The sequence below is a fragment of the Lagenorhynchus albirostris genome, chromosome 3 (assembly GCF_949774975.1).
Source record: "Lagenorhynchus albirostris chromosome 3, mLagAlb1.1, whole genome shotgun sequence".
NCBI lineage: Eukaryota > Metazoa > Chordata > Mammalia > Artiodactyla > Delphinidae > Lagenorhynchus > Lagenorhynchus albirostris.
Genome location: NC_083097.1, coordinates 166183081 through 166210568, shown reverse-complemented (window position 1 = coordinate 166210568; position 27488 = coordinate 166183081). Strand labels below are relative to the sequence as shown.

At 42.9% G+C, this 27488-nt stretch overlaps 1 protein-coding gene across 1 annotated transcript; it reads right to left on the bottom strand.

The window, feature by feature from the left end:
• Positions 1-21784: 21784 nt before the first annotated feature.
• TNFSF14 (TNF superfamily member 14) lies at positions 21785-25193 on the bottom strand. Its single transcript, XM_060146711.1, has 4 exons — positions 24975-25193; positions 23453-23489; positions 23166-23207; positions 21785-22539 (listed from the first exon to the last, which is right to left on the bottom strand). The coding sequence occupies exons 1-4, from the start codon at positions 25191-25193 to the stop codon at positions 22112-22114; spliced, it is 726 nt and encodes a 241-aa protein (XP_060002694.1). The 3' UTR covers positions 21785-22111.
• Positions 25194-27488: the final 2295 nt, after the last annotated feature.

The following is a 27488-nucleotide window of genomic DNA, read 5'->3' as shown; positions in this document are numbered from 1 at the left end:
GAAATATGTGGTCTCTTATCTTCTAACTGGGCAGGGCCCAGCCTCCTCCCTCAATAGTCCTGCTGTGTTTGTCTTGGAGTATTGGTCCACAGAGGATGAAATCCAACTGTTTGCCCCAGGGACCCATCTATCTCCTGCCTCAGAATCACACTATTACAGTTATTCTATGGAGTCATAAATGTGATCTATTTTCTCCAGATGTTTAACCATCAATTTTGTTGGAGGCCTGGTTACACGTTGAGTACTATAAGAGACAAAATCTTATAAAATAGAAGGGATATAAGTAATGTCACTAGTAATATTGACAAAGTCATAGTGCAGCAGGAAGACACAAATCATAAACAATTTGGAAACAAAGAACAAATTAAAACGATGATTAGCACTTCCCCGGTGGTGCAGTGGTTAAGAATCTGCCGGCCAGGGCTTCCCTGGTGGTGTAGTGGTTGGGAGTCCACCTGCCAGTGCAGGGGATGCAGGTTTGAGCCCTGGTCCAGGAAGATCCCACATGCCATGGGGCACCTGGGCCTGTGCACCACAACTACTGAGCTCGCATGCCACAACTACTGGAGCCCATGCACCTAGAGCCCGTGCTCTGCAACAAGAGAAGCCACCACAATGAAAAGCCCGTGCACTGCACTGAAGAGTAGCCCCCTGCTCACTGCAATTAGAGAAAGCCCACACGCAGCAATGGAGACCCAAAGCAGCTAAAAATAAATAAACAAACAAACAAACAAATAAATTTATTAAAAAAAAAGAATCCACCTGCCAATACAGGGGACACGGGTTCAATCCCTGGTCCGGAAAGATCCCACATGCCCGTGCGCCACAACTACTGAGCCTGTGCTCTAGAGCCCGCGAGCCACCGCTACTGGAGCCTTCACACCTAGAGCCTATGCTCCGCAACAAGATAAGCCACCGCAATGAGAAGCCTGTGCACGGTAACGAAGAGTAGCCCCCGCTTACTGCAACTAGAGGAAGCCTGCGTGTAGCAAACAAGACACAATGCAGCCAAAAATAAATACATAAATTTATAAAAAATAAATAAAACGTGATTAGTAGAACTGCCACCGAGTCCAAACTTGGTCTGCTCACTGAATGACAGGCCAATAAACTGGGAGGCCAGGTGTTGAGGCAAAGAATAGCAACTTTATTCAGAAACCCAGGTGTCCAAGAAGATGGCGGACTAGTGCCCTAGAGTACCATCTTATGGGCGTCTGGATGCTAATGTCCTTTATAGAACAGAGAAGGAGAAGAGGTGAGGAAGTAAAGTAAAAAGGCCATAAGTCTTGCAAAAATATCTCCTGGTTTGGCCAGCCTCAGAGAGGGGATGTGTTAATTTCTTTAAAAAGGCACTTTGGTTTAACATTCAGGCTGGTGGCAGTGTTCCCTGAGGGAGGCCATTATGTATTCTTATAGCTATAGACAGCATCCTTTTAGTGATCATAGTAACAAAAGAAACGGGAAGCAAAGGTTAAAGTAAAAGAAACAGATCCAACATAGAGTCAGATTTTGAGCTTCCCTGTTACATAACTAGTTGTAATCCAGTTGCAATAAACCCTAAAGTCTGGAAAAGCCAGCTGGAAAAGCCAAATTCTAGCAGGATCAGGTAGAGATAAATGCTTCATCTTCCTTTACAAAGGGATGCTGTATCAACTTGTTGTAGGTCATAGCATGAGATAAGGTTGTTTTTTGGAAAACAAAGATTAAGGCTAGTATATTTCCCAAAGTCGTTATAAATCATATTCATCAGTTCATTGAGTCCCATGTAATTAATTCCTGTTGATCTGGATGAAGTAATCAGGTTTTCCACTAGAGTTTTGTCATTTATTACCCAGTTCAGTAGTATTATCTGAAGGCTATCAGAAATTTATATTTGTTAAAAAAAAGTTATTTTTATGAGTCTTTTTGAAAATCTTCATTTTTTAAAAGCATCAGTGTAAGATAATGATTGTCTATAAAAGACAAAACTTAAAATAGCATGGTTAAAGATTTGGGTACAGTGCAATTAGCAGGAAACTTGGATATTTCTGTGACATATAACATTTTAGGATAATAACTAGAATTATGACTGATAAGATTATATCAAAACATATCAGATGTTAAGGATTCCATATCAATTTTGGAATATCTATATTAATGACATTTATCCATACACTATAATTTAAAACTCATCTCCAATCACTTGACAATATTTCTGAGGTAATTTAACATACCAAATAAACTTAATTAGTTTAACATTCCTCTCTGAGATGTCTCAGAGATGTTCCTTCATCTCAGAGTCAGCTGGAGGCTAAAGGAACTTTAATTAGATTTTGATATTTGGGAAGTTTGTTAAAAATATCAAAGCTTTAAAACACAGCAGGATTATAGGTCATTGTGAAACGATACTTATTCATTTAACCAAAGTCACAAAACGATGAAAAGAAAACAACAAATACAGATCACTTGAGGGCACAGAAACTCACACAGTCTGTTATCAAAAAGGAGTACTCTAACAGAGAGAGAAATTTCAGTCTTGTATTAGCTTACTTAACAAAATCCATTTACTTAGTTAACTTCGATCTAAATTTAGTTAATCCTGACCATGCATAAAACATTTTTCTCAGGGTTCCTTTCCACAGCCTTTCATCATTTTTTGTATCCAGATCAGCCTGTCCCTTATTTATTCATCCAAGTAAAACCAACCAGCTCTAAGACATACTGTCTTTCTTTTTCCTCAATAACATGTAATTTCATTCCTGTTACCTTCTTTATTGAAAACACACTGTACACTGAGATGCTTATTATTTCTATTAGCTTTAATTACATGTTTAAATTAGAATTCTCAACTCTTAAAAACCTTAATTTCTAGTGAAAACTAAGAAGTAAGCAATTATGAACTGTCTTTTTTTCTTTTTTTTTTGCGGTACGCGGGCCTCTCACTGTTGTGGCCTCTCCCGTGGCGGAGCACAGGCTCCGGACGCGCAGGCTCAGCGGCCATGGCTCACGGGCCCAGCCGCTCCGCGGCATGTGGGATCCTCCCGGACCGGGGCACGAACTCATGTTCCCCGCATCGGCAGGCGGACTCTCAACCACTGTGCCACCAGGGAAGCCCTATGAACTGTCTTTTACATCAGCATTCTGTAAATTGATGAACATAAATATCAGTGATAATTTCTAAAAACATTTGTTTTCTTACAGAGAACATCTCAGTGTGGCACCAAACATTTTCATTAATAGTCCTAAATGCCCTTAGTTTCTCTATTTAGTAATTGATACCTCAGTATCTTTTTTTTGAAATTATCTATCTATTTAATAAGCTTCCATCACTTCAATTAGCACTCTAGAACTTTAAGTTACCAAATATCTGGAAAGATCATTTTAAGTAGACATTTCTAAAATATATTTTTAAAGAGTTTACCCAAAAGCTCTTATCTCATTTACATTTAAAGTCTCATCATATCAAGTTATTTTCCTTGTAACAAATATTATAAGGTCTTATTTGACTTCTATTAAACCTAGGTATGATACAGTATTAGACTTAATGTTGATGACTAAAGACATGTCCATATTAATTAGATCAACAAACTTTAATACCAGGTATCAACTAAATATTTAATATTTCCCAGTTCATGTGAACCTGAAAGTCATTTTGGCTGGTTTCTTTTATATTTAATTTGTAAGTGCTTACTTTTAAACTAAATAGACCTCTTTATAAATTTAACTTTGATAATACTTTCCAGAGGCAGAGATATCTCATATGTATAATGTATAGACAGACATATAATATAAATGGGCAAAACTAGAGGTCTCACGGCTTTACTTAAAAAAACTTAGTTATGAATCAGGTATTACAACATGAACTTACTAGTTTACAAAAGCAGTTGGAATACATTAAAGTTGCTTGCTCAGATGACTAAAGCTTTACTATTTGTAAAGTTTTGCTGAAGGAGCATTCCCAGCGGTTGGAATTTTAAAACTGTCACTTTGTCTCTTTTTTTTTTCTTCGTTTCAGGTCTTGCCTAGTTTAGCTAATTAGGCTCAGTCCCAGGTCCTTGCGGCCTATATTTACATTTCTGGTTTGTAGAGATTTGCAAGAGAAAGACAGTTGCCTTCAGTTCCCCGAAGAACACATCTGTCACCTGAAGGATACTAAAAGATTGATTTGTCCAACTATATATCAGTGAGAAGATTTCTAACTAAACTGAAATTTATGAGTTCTATGTTCTAGAACTTTAGAGTTTAATTTATCATGATTTCAAAAGCTTGTATAAGGCATTAGCAAAAATCTTCATTCTGAGTTTGCAAGTTAAACCCAGAGCAAAACAACTATTTTTCTTTTTATTAGCCTTTGAATGTTAGTTTCCAGTTTTTATTTGTTTGTATGGCTCAGGTAACCCTATTGGTTTTCTTTAGATGTTCAATTAATATTTCCTGAGGCACAGATTTATGTGCCATGCAGGGGAAGCATTCCCCAGTGAAACATGCCTACCCCACAATATAATTAAACAAAAGAGATGTAACCACCTTATGTAAAGCCCATTTAAATAGACCAATTTTATACACTTTCATCTCAATTCTGTCAACTTTTATACCTTTTAACTTTGGTTTTCATTAGGATCTAGGTGGGCTCAGAGAGAGAGTTGAGCCCTCGTGGTAGTTTGAATCAACTTATGGGAAGCATTTCTTCCAGGCTTCCTTTGGCCAATCCTGTTGCTTTGCCTGGTTCTGAGTCCGAATTTGGTTTATCTCAGGGTCCTCCCATGTGTGTGTGCACATCTCTTAGCCAAGATGGATTCTACCAAAGAGGCCTATGGGTAGGTTGACATCACCTACTATGGGGTGACGCCCCCTCCCTTTTTGACCTTCAAGGAGCCTTTCTGTGCATGTGTAGTCGGAGATGTCTCCTTGACTTTGGGAATGAGGGATATGTGGTCTTTTCTCTCTTATCTGGGCAGGGCTCAGCCTCCTCTCTCCTGCTATTGTGGAGTATCTGTCCATAGGGGAGACATTTTTCAGCCTGGGGCCCATCTATCTCCTGCCTCACATTTATCTATTTTTATATAAAAGACTCTGGGATCCCCAGAGGGGCATTGAGCCAGGGAACTCAGACCCTTTGGTCTAAGTCTTGCTCCAAATAATTGCTGGTCAGGTATCTCAGAGTAAAATTTTTTCTAGCTCCTTAGATATAATTTTCGAAACTGGGGTAAATGGAACAGAATTGTTTGGCTTTTAATGCTGGGGACCAGTAGGGGTCCCTTTTGGCCCATTTAACCTAAGGTAGTGTAGTAATATCAAAACCTTGTGTTTTAATCACATAAATGTCCATTTTATTGATCCCATTTTAAATAATCATCTAAAGATTTCTTTATTCATTTGAGATAATTCCTTTTAAATTGTTTACCTTGTTGGAAATAGTATCTAGACTTTCCTTACAGGATTTTTCCTGTTAACATTAATTATTCTACTGCTTTTATTAGCATCTGAAAGACACATTGAGGGGAAGCCAAGACCACAAATGAAGCTTCCCAAGCCAGGTTTTCTTTGTTTTAAACTAAAGAAGTTTTTAGGTTAATCTTTAGATATATTTCTTTCCACCTTTAATTTGATTTTTGTTTTTATAGGTACCAATAAAACAGCTGTTTATAATGAGAGTGCTCTAGATTTACCAATTTGTTAGTTTCTCCAATTTTAAAACGATCCATCATTTGGCCATTAATAAAATATATATATTATAGTAATTCAGAGGTATTTTTATTTTTATTTTTTTGCGGTACGCGGGCCTCTCACTGTTGTGACCTCTCCCGTTGCGGAGCACAGGCTCCGGACGCGCAGGCTCAGCGGCCATGGCTCACGGGCCCAGCCGCTCCGCGGCATGTGGGATCTTCCCGGACCGGGGCACGAACCCGTGTCCCCTGCATCGGCAGGCGGACTCAACCACTGCGCCACCAGGGAAGCCCAGTAATTCAAACCAATAAGATGCAAGAGGCTTCTCCATAAGAGAGTGGGGGAGGATGTCACCTAGGTAAAACCCGGAGAGTTTAGTCTCAAATATAGCATGGCAGAGGTCAAGTTTTCAAAACACGTACATACACATTTACACACAGATAATGTCCTAGGGAAGATCAGGTAGAACATTTACATCTCAAAGACACAGGAAGAGAAATGCATGTTCCCCCTAGAAGGCCTTTGTTTAAAGTCAGAATTCTGAAAAGATATTTTTACCGAGCCAGATTTTTAAACTTAATTTAACTTAACTGCATACTCAATAAAAGAGCCCCCTCATTTTTAGGGCAAGATTTCCTTTAATTTCCAATTAAGTAAGTACTTTTGTGGCTGGGGTATTAGTTGGAGCCTGGCAATCTATTGTTCCTTTTTCTTTTGTTTTCAAAGCTTTATTTCCCATTCCGAGGTCAGTTTGTCGAAATAAAATTGTTAGTGAGGATCGTGAGGTGGGCCAATGTGCTACGTGAGAGCTTAACTCCTCTAAGTTTTGCCCAGAGTTGTTTCAGCCCCCTCTAACGTGTCTTGGGTTCTCCCAGTGGCCCATAAGACTACCACGTGTGCTCAGGTTGAGGCATGGCCAGTTCTTATTCACATCCCTGCTTGAGCAGCTGGTTAATTAAGTGAGTGGGTTTCCCTGTAGGGACAGCTGCACGGCACGAGGTCTTGCCTTCACCACTCCTGCAAGTTTCTCAGTCACCTGAGAAGGCCATTGCCGGCCAGGAGGAGAGTCCCTTCTTTGGAGCTCAGAAGTTCTCATAAGATTTCATTTCTTTATTTCGACAAACTCTTTTTTCTTTTTTAACATCTTTGTTGGAGTATAATTTCTTTACAATGGTGTGTTAGTTTCTGCTTTATAACAAAGTGAATCAGTTATACATATACATATGTTCCCATATCTCTTCCCTCTTACATCTCCCTCCCTTCCACCCTCCCTAACCCACCCCTCTAGGTGGTCACAAAGCACCGAGCTGATCTCCCTGTGCCATGCGGCTGCTTCCCACTGGCTATCTATTTTACATTTGGTAGGGTATATATGTCCATGCCACTCTCTCACTTTGTCACAGCTTACCCTTCTCCCTCCCCATATCCTCAAGTCCATTCTCTAGTAGGTCTGTGTCTTTATTCCCATCTTACCCCTAAGTTCTTCATGACCTTTTTTTTTTTTTTCTTAGATTCCATATGACAAACTCTTTTAAGGTAGCCAATTCAAGGAAAAATTATAGGCTGGTCTTCCCCCTAATAACTCAGTCCCACCTTAGTGTTTAACTGAGCAAAGTCTTCCTGAGGCAGGAGATAGATGGGCCCCAGGCTGAACAGTTTCTCCCCTGTGGACAGAAACTCCGTAATAGCAGAAACTCCATAAAAGCAGGATGATGGAGGAGGCTGGGCCCTGCCCATATAAGAGACAAAATATCACATATTCCTTATTCTCAAAGTCAAGGAGACCTCCCTGACTACACATGTGCAGAAAGGCTCCCTGAAGATTAAAAAGGAAGGGGGAGCCATCCCATAGTAAGTGATGTCTACTACCCGTAGGTCTCTTTGTTAAAATCCATATTGGCTAAGAGATGTGTGCTCACACAGGGGAGGACCCTGAGATATTCCAAATATGGACTCTGAACCAGGCAAATCGAAATGATTGGCCAAGGGAACCCAGAAGAAATGTCCCATAAAAGTGATTCAAACTACCACGAGGGTGCGACTCTCTCTCTCTGAGCCCACCCATGTGTCTATCCACACATCTTGTACTCTTTTTCCTCCTAATAAACACTTTACTGGCTTCACTACTTTCCGTCTCTATGTGGAAATTCAGTCCTACACAGCTGATGGGCCAGGGCCTTGTCACTGGCCACTTGTCCCTGGTGGTCTAGTTAGGTTTATAATTGTTATATCTTCTTGCTGCATTGAAACTCTACCAATATATAATATCCTTCTTTGTGCCTTGTAATTTTTTAAAATTTAAAGTCTATTCTGTCTGACAATAATATAGCCTCCTAGCTCTCCTCTGGTACTATTTAGATGAAATATCTTTTTCCATCCTTTTACTTTCGACCTCTGTGTGTCTTTGTAGCTAAAGTGAGTCTTCTGTGGACAGATGAACCATGTTTTTTGTATCCAATATCCCAACCTCTGCCTTTTCAGAAAGTTTAATTCATTTACTTTTAAAGCAATTACAGTAAGTCCCCTACATTTGAATGAGTTCCGAGAGCCTGTTCTTAAGTCCAATTTGTTCATAAGTCCAACAAACTTAGCCTAGGTACCCAACTCACAAAATCGGCTATATAGTACTGTACTGTAATAGGTTTATAATACTTTTTACACAAATAATACATAACAAACAAACACAAAAAATAAGGAAAACATTTTTAATCTTACAGTACAGTACCTTGAAAAGTACAGTAGCACAGTACAATAGCTGGCAGAGAGGGACTGGTGAACATCAGGTGAACAGGCAAGAAGAGTTACTGGCTGGAGGAGAGACAGGAGGTGGGACATGGTAGAGCTGAAGGATCGTCAGCAGTAGGAGACGGAGGGCAAGCTGCAATTTCACTCACGCCTGACGATGACGGAATGCACGTTCGCGTCTTCTAAAGTTTGCAACTTGAAGGTTCTCATGTAGGGGACTTACTGTATCGATATGGAAGGACTTCCTTCTGCAGTTTGGCTATTTTCTGTATATGTTTTGTTCCTCATTTCCTCCATTACTGCCTTTTTTTGGTATTTAATGGACTTTTTGTAGTGTACCATTTTGGTTGCCCTTCTTTTTCCTCTTTCATTTCTCTTCAAAAATTATTCTCTTAGTCGTTGTCTTGGGGATTACAACCCAACCCCTTAGCAACCTTATGACAACTTAGTTTTAATAATACTAACATATTTTCAATAGTATACAAACACTTTGCTCCAATACATCCCTGTCCCTCCCCCCTTTTTTTGTTAATATGGAAAGATGTATATTATTATTAAGTGAAAGCAATATACAAAATTACATTTTTGTATAAAATATATATATACACCTGTATATATTTTAAAACATAATGGATGCTAATACACCCAAACGGTAACAGTGGATAGATATCTCTGAGTGATTTTTACCATTTTTTTCTTATTCTGGATTTCCTTTTCTAAATTTTCGACAATGAACCTGCCTTTCTTTTGTGAAAAATATAGTAATATATCTTATAAGTTTTACATTATTTTATAATGTTATCAAAGTATAATAAATAAAAACTGTAATAAAAGAAAGGGCGATTTTACTGGCTGTCCCTGTCCCTCTTTCCAACCTTATCTCTCGTCTCAATTCTTGATCACTCCCAATAAACATGGGCTCAGCATTGCTACTATTCATTTCAGTATCTGCAAGTATTTACTAGCTTCAGAGAACCATACTAGGTAAAGCGATGTAAAGATGAACACTTAACGTTCCCCAGTTTGTTTGCGCGCACACCAGAATTTGAGGTGCGTGGAAACAGGGAGTTCTTTACCTCCCTCTTTCATTTATTTTTTTCTCTTTTAATTCATCCATTCATTCCTAGCTTGGGGTCGTTTATTTACTTGACATACGCATGCGCACTCCTGGGGGATTCCCCTCTTTGTCCGTCGGCCCCACCTCCTGAAGCCAACCATCTGCCAGGTCCAGCCCCTGATTGGTGGCCGCGGACAGGGCCTCACCGTCCATCAACGTTGGCAGGAAAGTGGCCGCGGGGCAAAAGAATATACTGTGATCATGGATTGGAAGACAATATTGTGAAAACATTAATTCTACATCAACATCTATTGATCTATAGATTCAGTGCAATCCCAATCAATATCTTAGTAGGTGTGTGTGTGTGTGTGTGTGTGTGTGTGTGTGTGTGCGTGTGTGTTGGTGGGAATACAGAATGGTGCAGCCCCTATGGAAAACAGTATGGAAACTCCTCAAATAGAACTACCTTACCGTCTAGCAATCCTACTTCTGGATATAAACTCAAAATAGTTGGAGTCAGGATCTCAAAGAGATACCTGCACTTTTATGTTCATTGAAGTGTTATTTACAATAGCAAAGGTATAGAAACAACCTAAGTGATCACCAGTGAATAAATGGACAAAGGAAATATGACATATACATACAATAGAATCTTTTTCAGCCTTAAGAAAGAAGGAAATTCTGCCATTTGCTACAACATGGATGAACTTGGATGTCCTCACGGTACTTGAAATAAGCCAACCACAAAAGGATACTGTATGATTCCACTCATATGAGGGACTTGCAGTCAAACTTACAGAGAAAGGATATAGAATGGTGGGTGCCAGGGGCTCGAGGAGGGGGAATGGGGACTTACTGTTTAACAGGTACAGAGTTTCAGTTATGGAAGATGAATAAGTCCTAAGATCTACTATACAGCATAATGCATATAGTTAAAAATACTGTATTGTACGCTTCAAAAATTTTGAAGCGGGCAGATCTTATGTTAAATGTTCTTATCACAAAAAAATAGAAAAGAAGCTTTTAGAGGTGATGTTTAAGTTTATAGCATTGTTGATGGTGATGGTTTTAAGGGTGTTTATCTTCAAGCTCATAGAGATATGTACATTAAATATGTACAGCTTTTTTGTATGTCAATCATATCTCAATTAAAAAGTAAATGTAAGTTGTTTATGTTTTTTTAAATTTTTTATTTTATATTGGAATATAGTTGATTAACAATGTTGTGTTAGTTTCAGGTGTACAGCAAAATGATTCAGTTATACATATATGTGCATCTATTCTTTTTCAAATTCCTTTCTGAATTAGGTTGTTACAGAATACTGAGCAGAGTTCCCTGTGCTATACAGTAGGTCCTTGTTGGTTATTCATTTTAAGTATAGCAGTGAGTACATGTCAATCCCAAACTCCCAGTCTATCCCTCCCTCCCACCCTCCCCCCGGTAACCATAAGTTCCTTCTCCAAGTCTGTGAGTCTGTTTCTGTTTTGTAAATAAATTCATTTGTATCACTTTTTTTTAGATTCTGCATATAAGCGATATCATATGATATTTGTCTTTCTCTGTCTGACTTACTTCACTCAGTATGACAATCTCTAGGTCCATCCATGTTGCTGCAGATGGCATTATTTCATTCTTTTTAATGGCTGAGTGATATTCCATTGTATATGTACCCCATCTTCTTTATCCATTCTTCTGTTGATGGACATTTGTTTAATTTTTAACGACTTTTTAAAAAGTTTAAACAACTTTTTAAAAAAGTGAATTTACAATCCTTGGTTACTCTTTGCTTCTCTGTGATACTTGAGTTGGCTGTTGTTCCTTTTGATTAGTAATTTTCATTTTTTAAATAGTATAAGAAGATTTTTTTATCCTAAAATGTTTTTGGATATCAAAAACATTTGATAAAGACATCAAACAGATGTCTTTATGTGAGATGATGCCTGATTTTGCACATTTTACACATAAAAAAAAAAAAAGTTTACCAAAAATCTCACTTTAACCGCTGTATGGAGAATGGCCTGTAGGGGGTGAAAGTGGATACAGGCAGACCATCTCGGAGGCTTTTGGAGATGAAAAAGACTGAATAACGCTAGATTTGGATAGATTACATTTATAAATGAAAGTATCTGAAGAAGCTAACACAACATTGTAAATCAACTGTACTCCAATACAAAATTATTTAAAAATTAAAAATTAAAAAAAAAATAAAACGTCTAAGGAAATGTCCAAAATAGGAATAGGATGTGTAATTTCTGAACTGAGTGTAAGAAAAAATTGGAATGAGAAAAATCCCACACAAGGCAAGGAAGGAGAGAAAAAAAAATATCTCAAAGCACGTAATAAATCCAGACATATTAGTAATTGCAATTAATGTAGATGGTCTAAGTCAGCACTAGTCCATACAGTGGCCACAAGCCATATATCACAACGGAACGTTTGAAATGTGGGTGGTCTGAATTGAGGTGTGCTGTTAGTGTGAAATGTACCCCAGAACTTGGAGACCTGTTCTCCAATTAAAAAAAGGTAAGACATTGCTAACTTTATATTGATTCCTTTTGAGGCAATAATATTTTGGTTATGTTGTTAAAATAAAACATATTATTAAAGTGAATTTCACCATTTTGTTCACCTTTTGATTGTGACTGCTAGAAAAATTTAAATGACAGAGATGGCTCACATTACATTGCTATTGGACAGCATCAGTACAATACTCGAAGTAAAAGACAAATATTGTCAGACTGGATAAGAAAAATTAAAATCCAGTAACATGTTGTTTGCATTTAAACTTAAAAGGTATAATAAGTTGCCAGTTAAAGGATGTAAACAGCCAGAAAGAAAGTTGATTTAACCCTGTAATTATTGGACAACATAGACTTTAATGTAGGAAGCCTTACTAGATATAACTAGCTCTCTGTCATGAAAATATAACAATTCTAAATGTGTATGTGCTTAATAACATAGTCTCACAATAAATAAAACAAGGATCAACAGAACTCCTCAAACATGTGGATGATACGAATTGAGATGTGCTATTGATGTAAAAATGCTCTGCAGAATTTGAAGACCTGAAGTGGGGGTGGGGGAAGGATCTAAATTACGTTACATTAGGTAACTACACCACTAAAGTGGGAGATTTTTAAAGCATCTCTCTTACCAATCCATAGCTCAAGCAGACAAAAAATAAGGATATATCAGAAAAGGCGAAAACTAATTCGAAAAGACACATGCACCCCTATGTTCATAGCAGCACTATTTACAGTAGCCAAGACATGGAAGCAACCTAAATGTCCATCAACAGAGGAATGGATAAAGAAGATGTGGTACATATATACAATGGAAAGTTACTCAGCCATAAAAAAGAATGAAATTATCCCATTTGCAGCAACATGGATGGACCTAGAGATTATCATACTAAGTGAAAAGTCAGACAAAGACAAATATCACTTATATGTGGAATCTAAAAAAATGATACAAATGAACTTATTTACAGAAGAGAAATAGACTCACAGACATAGAAAACATAGTTACCAAAGGGGAAAGGGGAGGGAGGGATAAATTAGGAGTTTGGGATTAACACCACTATATATAAAATAGATAAACAACAAGGTCCTACTGTATAGCACAGGGAACTATATTCAATATCTTGCAATAACTTATAACGGAAAAGAATCTGAAAAAGAATATATATATATATATATATACATACCTGTATGTATGTATGTATAACTGAATCACTGCTGTACACCTGAAACATTGTAAATAAACTGTACTTCAATTTTTAAAAAGTAAGGATATAGATTTGAACAATACACGAACAACCTTGATCTCGTGGCCACATGTATGAAACATGCACAGAGCCCCCGAAAAATACACAACAAATATTTGGGGAGCTGGTTGGAATGTAAAATGGCACAGGCACAACAGAACAACAGTATGGTGATTCCTCAAAAAATTAAAAAGGCCAAGATTTAGTTTTTTTGAAAAGAAGAAAAACGATAAACTTCTGGTGACATTGATCAAGGAAAAACAAAGAAAAAGTGAAAATTAGAAATACTATCGGGACTTCCCTGGTGGTCCAGGGGGTAAGACTCCGTGCTCCCAGTGCAGGGAGCCCCGGGTTCGATCCCTGGTTGGGGAACTAGATCCCACATGCATGCTGCAACTAAGATGTCCACATGCCGCAATTAAAAATCCTGCGTGCTGCAGCTAACACCTGGCACAGCCAAAACAAACAAATAAATAAATAAATAAATTGTTTGAAAAGCTGGGGAAAGTAAAAAACATAATATTAAAAAAAAGAAATATTATTGATAAGAAAGGGGACATAATTACAGAGGCTGCAGAGGTTGAAGAAACATTAAAAAGACATGGAGAATGATTTTATTCACCAATATGGCATCTATTCACCCACGATTGGGAAAATGTAGATAAAATACCCACATTTCTAGAAAAATATAACTTAAAGAACTCGGAATCAAGGAAAAACACAAAGTCTAAAGAGCTTAAAACTCATTAAAGAAATTGAAGAATAACTTTAAAATCTTGCCATACACACACTCACACACAAACCTTCCCCACAAATAAGGCACCAGATCCAGATGTTTTTACACGAGAGTTCGACTACATATCTGTGTAGCTAATAATGCTAACAGCACACAAACTAGTTCAGAATACAGACACACACACACACACACACACACACACACACACACACACACACAGAGTTTCTTTTATGAGGCCAGAATTGCCTTAATACCAAACCCTGACAAGGATAGTATGAGTCAGAAAAACCACAGACTATCTCCCTTCTAAACACAGATGCAAAAATCCTCTATAAAATGCCACTCAATTGACTCCAGTAATGTATTAAAAAGATATCATGACCAAATTGGATTTATTCCAGGAATAAAAGTTTGGATTAATGTTAGAACACTGATGAACATAATTCACCACATTGTCAGTCTAAAGGGGAAAAACCACGTGATACTTTAAGAGAGGTAGAGAAAACATTTAATAAAATTCGACATTTATTCATGATATAAAAAATCCCTTAGCAAATTAGGAATAGAGGGGACCTTCCTTAATCTGATAAAGGCCACCTAAAAAACCCTACAGCAGATTCATCATTAATGATAAACCATGAAAAGCATTCACTTAAAGATCAGAATCTAGACAAGGATGTCCATTTTAGGGACTTTTTTTTCAGTCTTATTGTGATGACTGCAAACGTCTATTACATTGTAGATACCGGCAACAAATGTTAGAAAATACCATTTAAAAAAGAGATGACGTTGATTACCGCAGCAAAAATGTAAAGCACCTAGAAATAAACCTAAAAATGGTACAAAATATTTATGGAGAATGTTATGAATCATTATTCAGAAACATTAAAGAAGACCTAAATAAAAGGAGCGTTATACCATGTTCATTAACTGGATGAGTCAGTGTTATAAAGATATCTGTACTCTCCAGTTCGATCTACAGATTCGAGGCAGTTCCAGTAAAAATCTCAACTGGGTTTTCCATGGAACTTGACAGAGTAAAGGACCATACGTAACCAAGATAATCCTGAAGATGTAGAATAAGAAGGGCTTTGTCCTCCCAGATAGCAGGACTTATTGTATTCATTATATTAGTGAAAGCAGTGTTGGTACAGTATTGGTACTAGTCTTGGTACAGGCACATCGGCCAAAGGAGTAGACTTTATCATCTGCCTGGCTTCCTTTTGGGACATAAAAGATGCTCTCAGAGGACTTTCTTGCTATCAGGATAATATACCCGTGACAACCTATTGCTTGCTCTAAGCTATATATAAATCTGGCATATATATTAGCCCTGGGTTTTTTTGTTTTTTTTTTTTGCCTTAGTTCCACAGATTTTACTCTAAGATTGGGGTACATCCTACAATGGATGCCTACATGATATGAATTAGTGGGTTTTTTTTTTTTGCCAAAATAGGCTGTTACTAAGGTTAGAGTTTGATTTAGAATCTATGTGTGTATCCATTCATTCAACATCCATTTATTCCATCGGTCCATCCATCCAATCCACCCACCCATCTATCCACCGCCCATCCACACATCTACCCACCCATCCATCCATCCATCCATCCATTCATCCATCCACCCACACACCCATACATTCAATCATTTACCCATTCATTCATCCATCCCCTTACTTAACTATCCACCCATCGAAACACCCATCTATTTATCCATCTATTTGTCTCCCTGTCTGTCTGCCTGCCTATCTATCTGTATGGTTATAGAAAAGGGCTTGCACAGTCTATTAGTTACCTACTGATGCATAACAAGTCACCCCAAACTTAGTGGTGTAAAACAACAAGTGTTTAATTTGCTCATAATTCTGCGAGTTGGCCCGGCAGGGCTTGGGGAGGATGTTAGTTTCAGCTCTATGGAGTGGGGCAGCTTATCTGAGGCTGGTGGAACTATACGGATTGCCTCTCACATCATTTCATCCTCCAGGGCTCTCCGTCCACCCATCCTCTCTCACCGGATAGCTGTACTTCTTCACATGGCCACTCAGGGCTCCGAGAAGACGAACGTTGGAAGCTACTTTGCCTCCTGAGGACTAGAGTCTAGAATTCCTGGAATTTCCATAACATTCTGTTGGTCAAGGTCAGTCACAGTCAGTTTATTCAACCGCAATCATCTGAGAACCTATTGTGTTCTGGTTATGAGATGGAAAAAACAAGACACATTCCCTGACCGCAAGGAGCTTGTCTTATGCTTCCTGCACTTTCTGTAGAGACTCAAAATGCACTCACACGTGAAGCAGGTCTGAGGTCTCCATCCTTTGTGGGTGACTCTTCTCCCTGCCCATAACAGGTAGACTTTTTCTAGACCCCCTTAATCAGAATGGACTACTTTTCCAAGCTTCAGGTTCTGGGGAGGGGCCCCAGTTCCCTTTCCTTGGTGTCCTATAGATCTGAGCCACATGGCTGACCCTAAGGGTTACCACATCCCCATTTCTTTGTCCCCTAGAGTCTACTTTTGGGACCAATTCCCACCCCCACCCTGATCCATTGACCAACAGCCTCTCCCCGCCGCCCCATTGTCACTCTGGCTTTAATTTCTCTCTTCCAAAAGCATCTAGGGATGTTTCTTTCTTCAAGTTCATCTATATGTTGTAGTATTTTATTATACTTTATTCAGCATGTCTATGAGTTTGTAGTAGGAGCAGGGTCTGTCTTTGTCAGCAGAGGCCGCTCTCAAAAGATTGTGTTTCCGCAAAACAGGCTCTGCAAGGGAGATTTGCATGGTGGAGGTTAATTGCCAAGTGCTGTCAGGTTCAGCGCATGTGAGGGTGTGAGGGCAGCAGGACCTGGCAGAGGGAAGTGCTGGGCTCTGACAGCAGGGGCTTCAGTGGGTCTCACGGGGAGCTCTGAAGCCAGGGTGGCTCTTCAGAATTATCCCTGCGTATCCCCCCCCAATTCTGGCCAAACCCTAAACCTCTCCATTACTTTATGCTTTTGGAGATCAATGCCAGGTGGAGATTCTTAGGTTATTCCTGCTTTCCACCATCTCTTTTGTGAAGAAATGAACATACAAAGCCAACTTCTGCCCAAATGGGGAAAGGGATGGGAGAAATAAATAATGATAATGTCAACAATGATGGCCAATGTTTACTGAGCACCTAGTATGTGCCAGGAACTGCTCTATTAAGCACTTGGCATATCTTAACTATGCCTAGGTAGTGGGGTGGGGCAGGAGGGTGGTTAGGGTGATATATTAGTTCACTGGAGCTGCCATAACAAAGGACCACAGACTGAGTGACTTAAACAACAGAAATTTGTTTTCTCACAATTCTGGAGGCTGGAAAGCCAAGATCAAAGGGTTGCAGGGTTGGTTCCTGCAGAAGCCTCTCTCCTTGGTTTGTATAGATGGCCACCTTCTCCCTGTGTCCTCACATGGTCTTCCCTCTGTGTGCATCTGTGTCCTAATCTCTTCTTATAAGGACGCCAGTCATACTGGATTAGGGCCCATTTGAATCACCTTAATTTTCTCTCTTAAGGTGCTATCTCCAAATATAGTCACATTTTGAGATACTGGGTGTTAGAGCTTCAACATATGAATTCTGGGGAAGACACAGTTCAACAGCCATGACAGGGCAGGCAGTTCCTGTGCTCTGCTTTTTGGAAAAAAACAACCTTGGAAACATGGAAGGTTCCCCCAGAGAAGTTCTAGGGGGACTGAAAACTAGAAGAGGCTTGAGTACTGCTCTCTGTTGCAGAGAGGCTGCAGGTCCCCAAAAAGGAAATGACTCAGTGGTGTCTCTGGGCAGCTGAAGCCACAGAGAGCCTCAAAGAGTTTCCTGTACCTAAACCTGGCTTAAAAGTCAGCTTCACGAACAAGCTTCAGGAGTGGCAGAGAAAGTACCACTTCTGATAGGTCACAAGGAGGAAAATAGAGGGTAGGCGGATCAGAAGAGACGGGGCACCAGTGTGCATGTGTAGCTAGAGAATTAGACAGATCCCTCCCTCATCCTTAATGCCTTGGCATTTCCTAAGCTCCCTGGAATTTCAGCAGTCTTGGAACAGGAGCATGTGGGGAGCTATGGTTCCCAACTGACTAATATCAAGGTCTCAGCATGCCAGTGCAAAAGGATCTTTGCATAAATTAAGTTGCGTTATGAATAAAAGGAAGTTGAATTATTTTTCACTCCTTGTGAGCTGAGATTCATGTTTGCTACACACATGTCTTAGTTTGGGCTCCCACAGAGGCAGAGCCTGAGAAAAGGGCTTGGGGACAAATCTTTCCTCCAGAAGGAATACGGCCCCCTGATACCTTGATTTGAGTCCCATGAGACTCAATTCTGACTTCTGACTTCCAGAACTGTAAGATAACAAATTAGTATTGTATTAAGCACCAACAGGAAACTAATACAGCTAGGAACTCTCATTTTTCTTGAAACTCATGGTCATCTAGGCTGTCATATATTTTCCCACCTTTGATAGAAAAATGACTTAACCTCTCTGTGCTTACATCTTCCCATTCATAAAATGGGTATTATAACAGTACCCGCCCCCACCATTGAGAATTCAATGAGTTACTGTGAATTAATGCACTTAGCACAGTGCCTGTCATGCAGTGGGTACATTAGAAGTATGACCTATAATTAAAGAGCATTATTATTTTAAGAAAAACAATCATGCACACATGATGAAGAAAGGCAACTGACATTCGGCCTTCAAGTGGGAAACCACAGGGAGGGGTGGAGACTGTTGTGAGCTGGTGAGCTCGTGCCCTGTCCAAAGGGGACAATCGCTACCCAGCCTGAGTTGTAGTAACCTCCAACTTGCCATGAAATCTGGATTTGTCCCCGTGGAAAGTTTTGTAATGTTTAAACACTGGCTATGAATTCCCATTTGAAAAACACTCTCAGTGACTTAGACGTGGTCTATGGATGTAAGGTCACCTTATGTAATAACTGAAAAGAACCCGACATTTAAATGTGCACGTGATTACAACTATGCTCACAAAAAAATATCTGCTAAGGACTAAAGAGGCCAAGGATGGATCCCGAAATCACCCAGCTGGGAAATGGCAGAGCAGAGATCTAAACCCAGGTGGTCTGGCTCTGGTGTAAGACCCATTCTGTTTCTCCGAGATGATGCATCTCAGTGTTCGTATGCAGTGAGATGTAGCAGGGAAGGGCATCGTGTCATCATAGGAAATTAAGAAACAATGTAATCACCATTATTTTGCCTTCTATTACCTCTGGATCCTGGCAAGAGATGGACAGAAGCAGGAGAGTTTCCTGCCCCTGGGCTGGGAAGGAGTCTGAGGATAGCTGACTTTGGGTCTTGAGAGAGTTGGTGGGGCGGGAGGGTGAAATCTGAAAAGACACCAGAGGTGAAAGCGGAAATCAAGTAGATAGACTTCTAAGAAGCTGTAAAGTAGGTCACTGGCTTGGGCTGGGGCCTTGCTGCTCCTGCACTTTATCTGAAATCAAGGCCCCTCCCAGGAATGATCTTCAGAGGCTAAACTTAGAGGTTCCATCCCCAGGCAGACGCTGGTGGCTGCTGGTGGCTTCGATAAGTTCCCCACGCCTTGGTCTCCTCATTAAAGCCACAGAAACAGAAAGACCATGATGAGAGCAAAGGAAACTCCAGCATGGGTGGGGTCTGGGCATCTGGGGCTGTCTCATCTCCCACCAGCCCAACACAGGCAGAGAGGCACGGAGCTGTGTGCCTTTGGTGCAGGCAGAGTGGGGGACGCATCCCTGCCTCAGTCTCTGCATCTGGAACATGGGGGCAACAACAGCTCCTGCCCAGGGATCTAGATAAAGGTGTGACTTGCACGAGATGCCTGGCGTAGGCGACGTTCCTGATAAATGCTCTCCTTAACATTTGTAAATCACTTAGGGCACTCACACACGTATGGCTCTCTTACTGTGTACCAGTACCATACCAAATGGCTTTTTCCTCATCAGATTTAATCTTTACAATAAACCTAGGAGGTAAGGACTCTTGTTACCTAAGAGGTACTGAGAAGTGATGGGATTTGCTCCAGGTCACACTTCCAGGAAGTGGTAGAGTAGACTTGGCACCCAGGACCATCTGATCACAAAGCCCCCTTCACCCCTGTACCAGGCAACGATGTCAACAACAATGTCAACAATAACAAGAATGATTCATTCACCTCTGAGGTCTGAGTCTTCATCCTAGGCTCCAGGCAAGTCTTACTTCCTGGGTCCATGCTCATTTGCATAAACCATTTGATTTGTACGCATATCATTATCTGCCCCGCCCCACACTCTTTCATGCCCCCAGTTACTCCAAGCTTCCGACTGGCTGAGTAGACTGCCAATCTGTGCTGGAGATCTGCAGTTAGGGTACTTGGAAGTGTGTAGCCTCTACTTTCTCAGGAATTGTAGATTTGAGGCTAAGGCAGACCTGGGCATCAGGTCTCTGGTTTCCTTGCTAAGCTTCCTGCATGGAGTTGAGCCAGCTGGGTTCGTATTTCTCAGCTGTAACAGTGACCTTTGTGGGTCATTCCATCTATCCCTATGCCTTCATGAGCCGTCCTTCCCCTAAGAACTAGACAGATCCAGGTGCAAAGTTCACCATTTATTTCCAAGACCAGTGGTCAAGGGGACCAGGGCTACAGACTAAGTCTGGTCCTCACCTCAGTATGTATATGTCTTGGCTAGGAGGAACTTGAGGCTGTGTGTGTATTTGTGTGTGTGCCATTGTGATGCTCTGTGTGTGATGGGTGTGATTGTGAGACAGCATGTGGAAGTCTGATGTGAGAAGCGTTGTATCCTGTGTGTCACACGTGGTGTGACTGTATGGCTTGTGTGGGTGACTGAGGCTCTGATGATGACTTGTGTGTGACTGTGTCCTATGTGGTTGTAATGCAGTGTTTGTGATTGAGGGCTTGTGATGCTATGACTTGTGTGAGGTTGTATGAGAATCTGATGCTTTGTGTGTATGTGTCTGTGGTTGTGAAGGAGTGACTGATCTTGTGGGGCTGTGATTCTCTGTGATGCTATAGCTGTGATGGTAGCTTCTTTCTTTTCTCCCTTTCTTTCTTTCTTCCTTTCCTTTTTTCTTCCTTCCTTCCTTCCTTCCTTCCTTCCTTCCTTCCTTCCTTCCTTCCTTTCTTCCTTTCTTCCTTTCTTCCTTCCTTTCTTCCTTCCTTTCTTTCTTTCTTTCTTTCTTTCTTTCTTTCTTTCTTTCTTTCTTTCTTTCTTTCTTTCTTTCTTTCTTTCCTTCCTTCCTCCCTCCCTCCCTCCCTCCTTCTCTTCCTCCCTCCTTCCGTCCCTTCCTTCTCTCACTCTCTCTTTCTTTGTGTTCTTTTCTGCAAACATTTTCCAAGTGGCTCTGTGCCAGGCTCTGGCTTGGGTGCTGAAACAGTTTTGCTGTCCTGATGGAATGTGAGCTCTTAGCAGAGCTGGGATACAGCCAACTGGTTGATGATTTATATGGGAGACAGAGACCAGCCACAGTGGGAATATTTACACCATGGAAATCGACAGATACTACAAAGCCTCTCCCCTCCCAGAAAACCTGGTTGTCAAACATCTACCAGCACATCCCTATGCCTGCATCTCTGAGTGTAACTTCATGGCCAGGCTGTGGTGTGGCCACAAGCCCGTAGGTGGGACTTGGGTAGGTGACTAAGACCATGGGTGGGGCTGGGCGGGGCTCTCCACTGGTGGGTGAGTCCTGGTGATAAATCTGCCCTCCCCCACTCTGCCCACACTTGTGAGAATGGAGAGGGTGATAAGACGTTTCCTGTTCTCAGTCAACTCCCCGGACCCCCAAGTCCCACTTAGTTCTGAATCAGAAGTATAAATACCCACCCCTCACCCCTTTTTCCTGAATATCAGGCAGATCAGCTTTACCCCTGCTTGGGGCTAACAGACCCCCAAGTCTCCAGGTCTGTGTCTTCAGTGTTGTCCATGGCAGGGTCTGCAGTCTCCTCTGGTTCTTCAGAGGTGCCTGCTGGGTCTTTCACCTTGTGGGATAACTGGGTTCTTGGTCCCGGTGGTCCCCAATTAGCTCTCCACCTGTCGAGTTTGGGGTTCTTCTGGGCACACTCCAAAATCTCTGCTTGTTGGTTTTCCTGTCTCCCGAGGCACCCTCTGAGGTCTCTGTCTGTCGGACTCCGTTCAGTCTACCCTGGCTCCTTCCTTCACACCATGAACGCCCCGAAGTAGGACCGCGTACCATCGCGGACTCGCACCAGGCTCTCATCAGGCACGCGCACCACCACCTCCTCTCCGGCATCCAGGTGGACCACTCCGCCCAGGAAGCTGCTGTCCCACCAGACCCGGGGGCTGCTTGCTCGCCCACAGGGTGACCGCCGGCTGACCAGCAGCTCCAGCTCCTCGGGGTAGCGGGCCGTGCGCTTGTAGAGGCCGTGGGTGATGGGCAGGCCGCCAGTCAGCCTCTGGGGGCAGCCCACGCCGCCCAGCTGCACCTTGGAGTAGATGTAATAGTAGCCGGCCTGGGCGATGACCAGGGCACCGTCCCGGTAAGTGAGGCCCCTCAGGAAGGCCAGGCCCAGTTTCGTCTCCCACAGCAGCGGGCCCCCGCTGCCTGTCAGGCTGGAGTTGGCCCCTGCGGAGGGAGACAGAGGGGGAGCTGGTAGGCACGGGTCCCACGCTTGCTGTGTGACCCCAGGCCAGTCGCCACCCCTCTCTGAGTGCCACCCCCTCTGTGCTAGGCTGTTCCAGAGCTTTAGATATATGAACTCACTTTATCCTCACTTTACAGGTGGGGAAACGGAGGCCCAGGAGGTGACAAAATAACGTGCTTATCACACATCTTAACTCGTTTCATCCCCTTCTTGCAGGCGGGGAAACTGAGGCACAGAGCAATTGATGTGCCCAAACTGTCAGAAGTTGTAAGTGGCAGAACACATCCTGGCCCAGTAGGCTCATAACCTCCGAGTTCTTCAGTCTCCCTCTCTGTAAAATGGAGCTCTGAATAGTATCGGCTAAGGATTTAATGAATTAATAGGTGGAAAGGACGTCACGGTGCGTGCCACAGAGTAAGCACTGGTACGAGGGTTTATTCAATAAATAAAATTAGGAAATTCACAGACCTAGGCAGTGCCTGTGCTCTGGGCAGCTCTGTGAATAATGAATGAAGGAAGGAATACGCTGCCATGTTGGGGTGTCTGTCTGGTCTCCCCAGGACACGCTGAACCCCTAACCCCTGCCAGGACTTGGGGGCCCCCTCACCTGTGAGGTGTGCTGTCGGGTTGGCCCGCTGGGGCCTCCGATCTGGGGAGAGAGGGTTAGAAGTCAGAGGGGTAAGGGCCAGCCTCCAGAGGGGTCATTCAGTCCATCTCCTGGTGTCAACCCCACCCTTTCCGGAATGACCCAAACTTCTGCTTCTCCAGCTTGGGGGACGGGCATCTGTGGGGCTTAGGCCAGTTGTGCAAATCACATTGGGCAATGGGCTGAAGGGGTGGGGGCAGCGTGGGAACCATTCCATCCCTTCTTCTGGGACCAGGACCCTGACTCACCTTGCACCAGCTGATCCCAGGATCCTGCACCTCTGTCCTAAAAATGCAGAGCAGCCCATGGTGAGGATCTGCGGGGCCCACGCCCTGGCATCACTCAGACCCGTGGCTGAGAGACACATGCAGACCACGGGCACAGACATCACCCTCAGACATATCCAAGGCCATGTGCACACCCCACCTCACACCCCGCCGCCCAGCGGGCTCTTAACCATCCAGTTCCTCAGTTTTCCCCTCTGTGAATGGACACATGAAAAGCGCCTGCTTCAGATTCAGCGAATTCTCATGTGAAAAGCATATTATAGTGCCCGGCAGAGAGCAGGTACTATAAGGGTTTAGTAAAAAAGTGCTGTCAAAGACACATGGCCACGTGGATGGCTGGACACTTGGACATGAATGCTAACGTGTGGATATGGACACATGGGCACAGACCTGGACACTTGTGTGACACACTGACAAGTCACACGTGGATGCAGGTACGTGGGTTGCGTGGTTTATGGAGCCACGTGGGTCTGGGCACACGGAGACGCAGAAACAAAGACACATGATGTCAACACATGGGCTGTAGACAGGTGAGCACATGGCCGTGTGGGTACATGGGTGCAGGACAGCAGCACAGTTCCTGCCATGAGGAGAAAGGACCTGGAAGCAAAAAGGCTGAGACCACATGGGCGTGGCTTGGGACACACAGACCCACAGGTGTGGCAGACAGACCGACGGAGACATCCAAGGCCAATGGGAAATGGTTGCAGAGAGAGATTCTCACAGACTCGGACGCAGTGGATTAGTGACAGTCCCAAAAATGGTGATCTGGTTACGGCTGATGACAGCTAGCCATGTCAGGGACTTCCCCTGCGGTCCAGTGGTTAAGACTCTGCGCTTCCAGTGCAGGGTGTGCGGGTTCCATCCTTGGTCTTGGAACTAAGATCCCGCGTGCTGCGCGGTACGGCCAAAAAATTAAAAATAAAAATAAAAGTGGCTAAATGGAAGAGTCCGATAAATATTAAAAAATAATAATAACTAGCCATGTCAGAATGTCGATTTCAGGGGTTACAGACAACACAACTGTGTTATAAATGTTAAACTTCTTAAAGGCTTAGATTTTGTTAGTTCCCACCACTAGAAGAAATGATAATTATGTGATACCAGAGAGGCATTAGCTAACACTACAATAGCAACCCTATTGCAATATTTATGTAACAAATTAATATGTTGTACACTTCAACTTACACAATGTCCTATGTCAATTATATCTCAATTAAAAAAAAAATGTCAGTTCCCATTGGTTGAATGCTTGCTGTGGGCCAGCTGGGCACCACACACACAATGTCATATTTTATTCCCTAGGAAGATGCTTATGATCACGCCCATTTTACAGATGAGGAAACTGAGGTTCCGAGAGGTGAATTAACTTGCCTTGGGCTGCTCTCAGTCTGTCCTCCATTCTGCACATACACACACACACACACAGATGCTCAGTGACACTGGCTTCGAGCCCCCCCACCCCCACCCCAGCACCACTTACCTGCAGGGGGGCGGCCATCACCTCCAGGCGCCAGTGTAGCTGCAGCAGGAACCAGCCCTGGACAGCCACTCCGGTCGTCAACAGCAGCAGCAGGAGGCCCAGGCCCAGCCGGGCTGCACTGCAGGGCTGTCTCCTGCGTCTGTGCCCCAGCCTTGTGAAAGGGATGTCCGTCTGTCCATCCACCATGAACACCGAGGGCCTCACCACTGTCTCCTCCATGCCTGAGCGGACGAGGCCCCAAGACGCCCGGGGCTGGGCTGGCATGGCTGGGTCCTGCGGGCTGGGAGGAAACCACGATTGCCCAACACTCCTGGGCTTTTCACGCTGCTGACAGGCGCCTGTGGGTCCCGGGGCTGCCCCTCCCCCTTCCCCACTCACCCTCCTCTTCTTCCTGTCCCCCCACCCCTGGCCCGGCCCCATCTCTCTCTCACTCAGAATCTCTCCAGAAGTATCTGAAGATGTGACTCAGGTGGGGATGGGAGAGGGAAAGCCCCAGTTTTCCCTTCTGGCCGTGTCATTCACATGGTTGTCAAATACTGACTGAGCACCTCCTGTGTGCCAGGCACTGTTCTAGGTTTGGGGGCACCGCCGTGAACAAGAGAGACAAAAGTCCTTGGTCTTATGGAGCTCCTATTCTAGCGGGCTGAGAAAAACTAATAAGAAACCCCAAAAAGAAAACACTATTTAGTGTTTGAGATGGTGATAAGAGCAGTGGAAAATACGAGTGGTTTGTGTGTGTGCGCATGTGTGGGTGTGTATATGCGTGTGTGTGCATGTGTGTCTCTGTGTATGCATGTGTGTGCTGTGTATGCACGCATGCATGCGTGTTCATGCATGTATGTGCAGGTGCAGGTGCGTGCTTGCATGTCTGCATGCACACGTGTGTGCATGCATGCAGGTTTTAATTGAAATTCACAGTCAGAGGGTAGAACCACTGTCTACTCAGCTAACTAAACTCAAGGCCTGGGAGTCGTCCTGGACCCCTCCTTCCGTCCTGTCACGACATCCTACCCTCAGCAGGCCCTGTTGATTCAACCTCTAAACCAGATCTCAAATGCGTCTACCTGTTTCCATTTCCACTGCTACCATCCTAAGTGCTATGAACTGGATGTTTATGTGCCCTCCAAATTGATGTTGGTACCCTAACCCCCAATGGGATGGTATTTGGAGGTGGAGCCTTTAGGAGGTGCTAGGGCATGAGGGTGGAGCCCTCCTGAATGGGATTAGTGTCCTTATAAGATGAGCTATAAGATACATGCTCTCTTTCCCTCTCTGCCATGTGAGGATACAGAGAGGAGGAGGCCAGATGCAAGCCACGCAGAGGGCCAGGAGAAGGGCTCTCACCGGAACTCAACCACTTAGGCACCCTGATCTCAGACTTCCATCCTCTAGAGCTGTGAGAAGTAAATATCTGTTGTTTAAGCCACTCACTCTAGGGTATTTTGTTATAGCAGCCCAGATGCACTAAGACACTCAATTCTTCTGGGTGTATACCTAGGATTGGAACTGCTGGCATCATGTCTTGCTTGGACACTTGCAGTAGCTTCCCAAATGGATGTACTACTCTACCTCTTGCCACCTTCTAATTCATTCTCTACCCTGGAGCTGGCATGGCCTGGCTTATTTACTAATTTATTTATTTGAGGTAAATTCACACCACAGAAAACAAACCATTTTAAAGCGAGCAACTCAGTGTCATTTAGTACATTTACAATGTTGTGCAACACTACCTACTTCCAAAGCGTTTCCAAAGTAAACCTTATAACCATGAAGCAGTCGCTCCCCAACTCTCCCACCCACAGACCCTGGCAACCACTCGTCTGCTGTCCTGCTTTATGGATTTACCTGTGTTGAACATTTCAAAAAAAATGGAAATATACACTACGTGGTCTTCTGCGTCTGGCTTCTTTCACGGAGGATAATGTTTTCAAGGTTCATCCACATCGTAGCGAGTGTCAGTGCTTCACTCCTCTTTAAGGCTGAGTAATATTCCAGTGTAGGACGGACCACATTTTGCTTATCCATTCCCCCGTTAATGGACATTTAAGTCATTTCCACCTTTTGGTTATTTTGAAAAGTGCTGCTACAAGCATGTGTGTGCATGTATTTGTCTGGGTTCCAGCTCTCTATTCTTTTGGGTGTGTACCTAGGATTGGAACTGCTGGCATCAGCTTTTAAACACGTAAGTCAGATCTCACCTCTTCCATGTTTAAAATCTTCCAATGACCTTCCATTGAGCTTGTGGGGGTTAGCAAATTATGGCTCATGGGCTGAATCAGGCCAGGCTCATGTTTCTGTACAGTCACGGGAGCTGCTCTTGGGGGCTGGCACTTTAGTGAGTGGTAGGGTCTCAGATGGGGCATCCTCCTCTGGCCCCTCTTCCCCATTTTGCTTCCAGTGCCGGCCTCCTTGGCCAGCAGCCAGCGCTCACCCCTGTCCACCCTTTGTAGCTGGTCACACTGGCTGCCACCTACAGGTTGGCATGTCCTCTGTCATCGACTGCTGGGTGTTGAG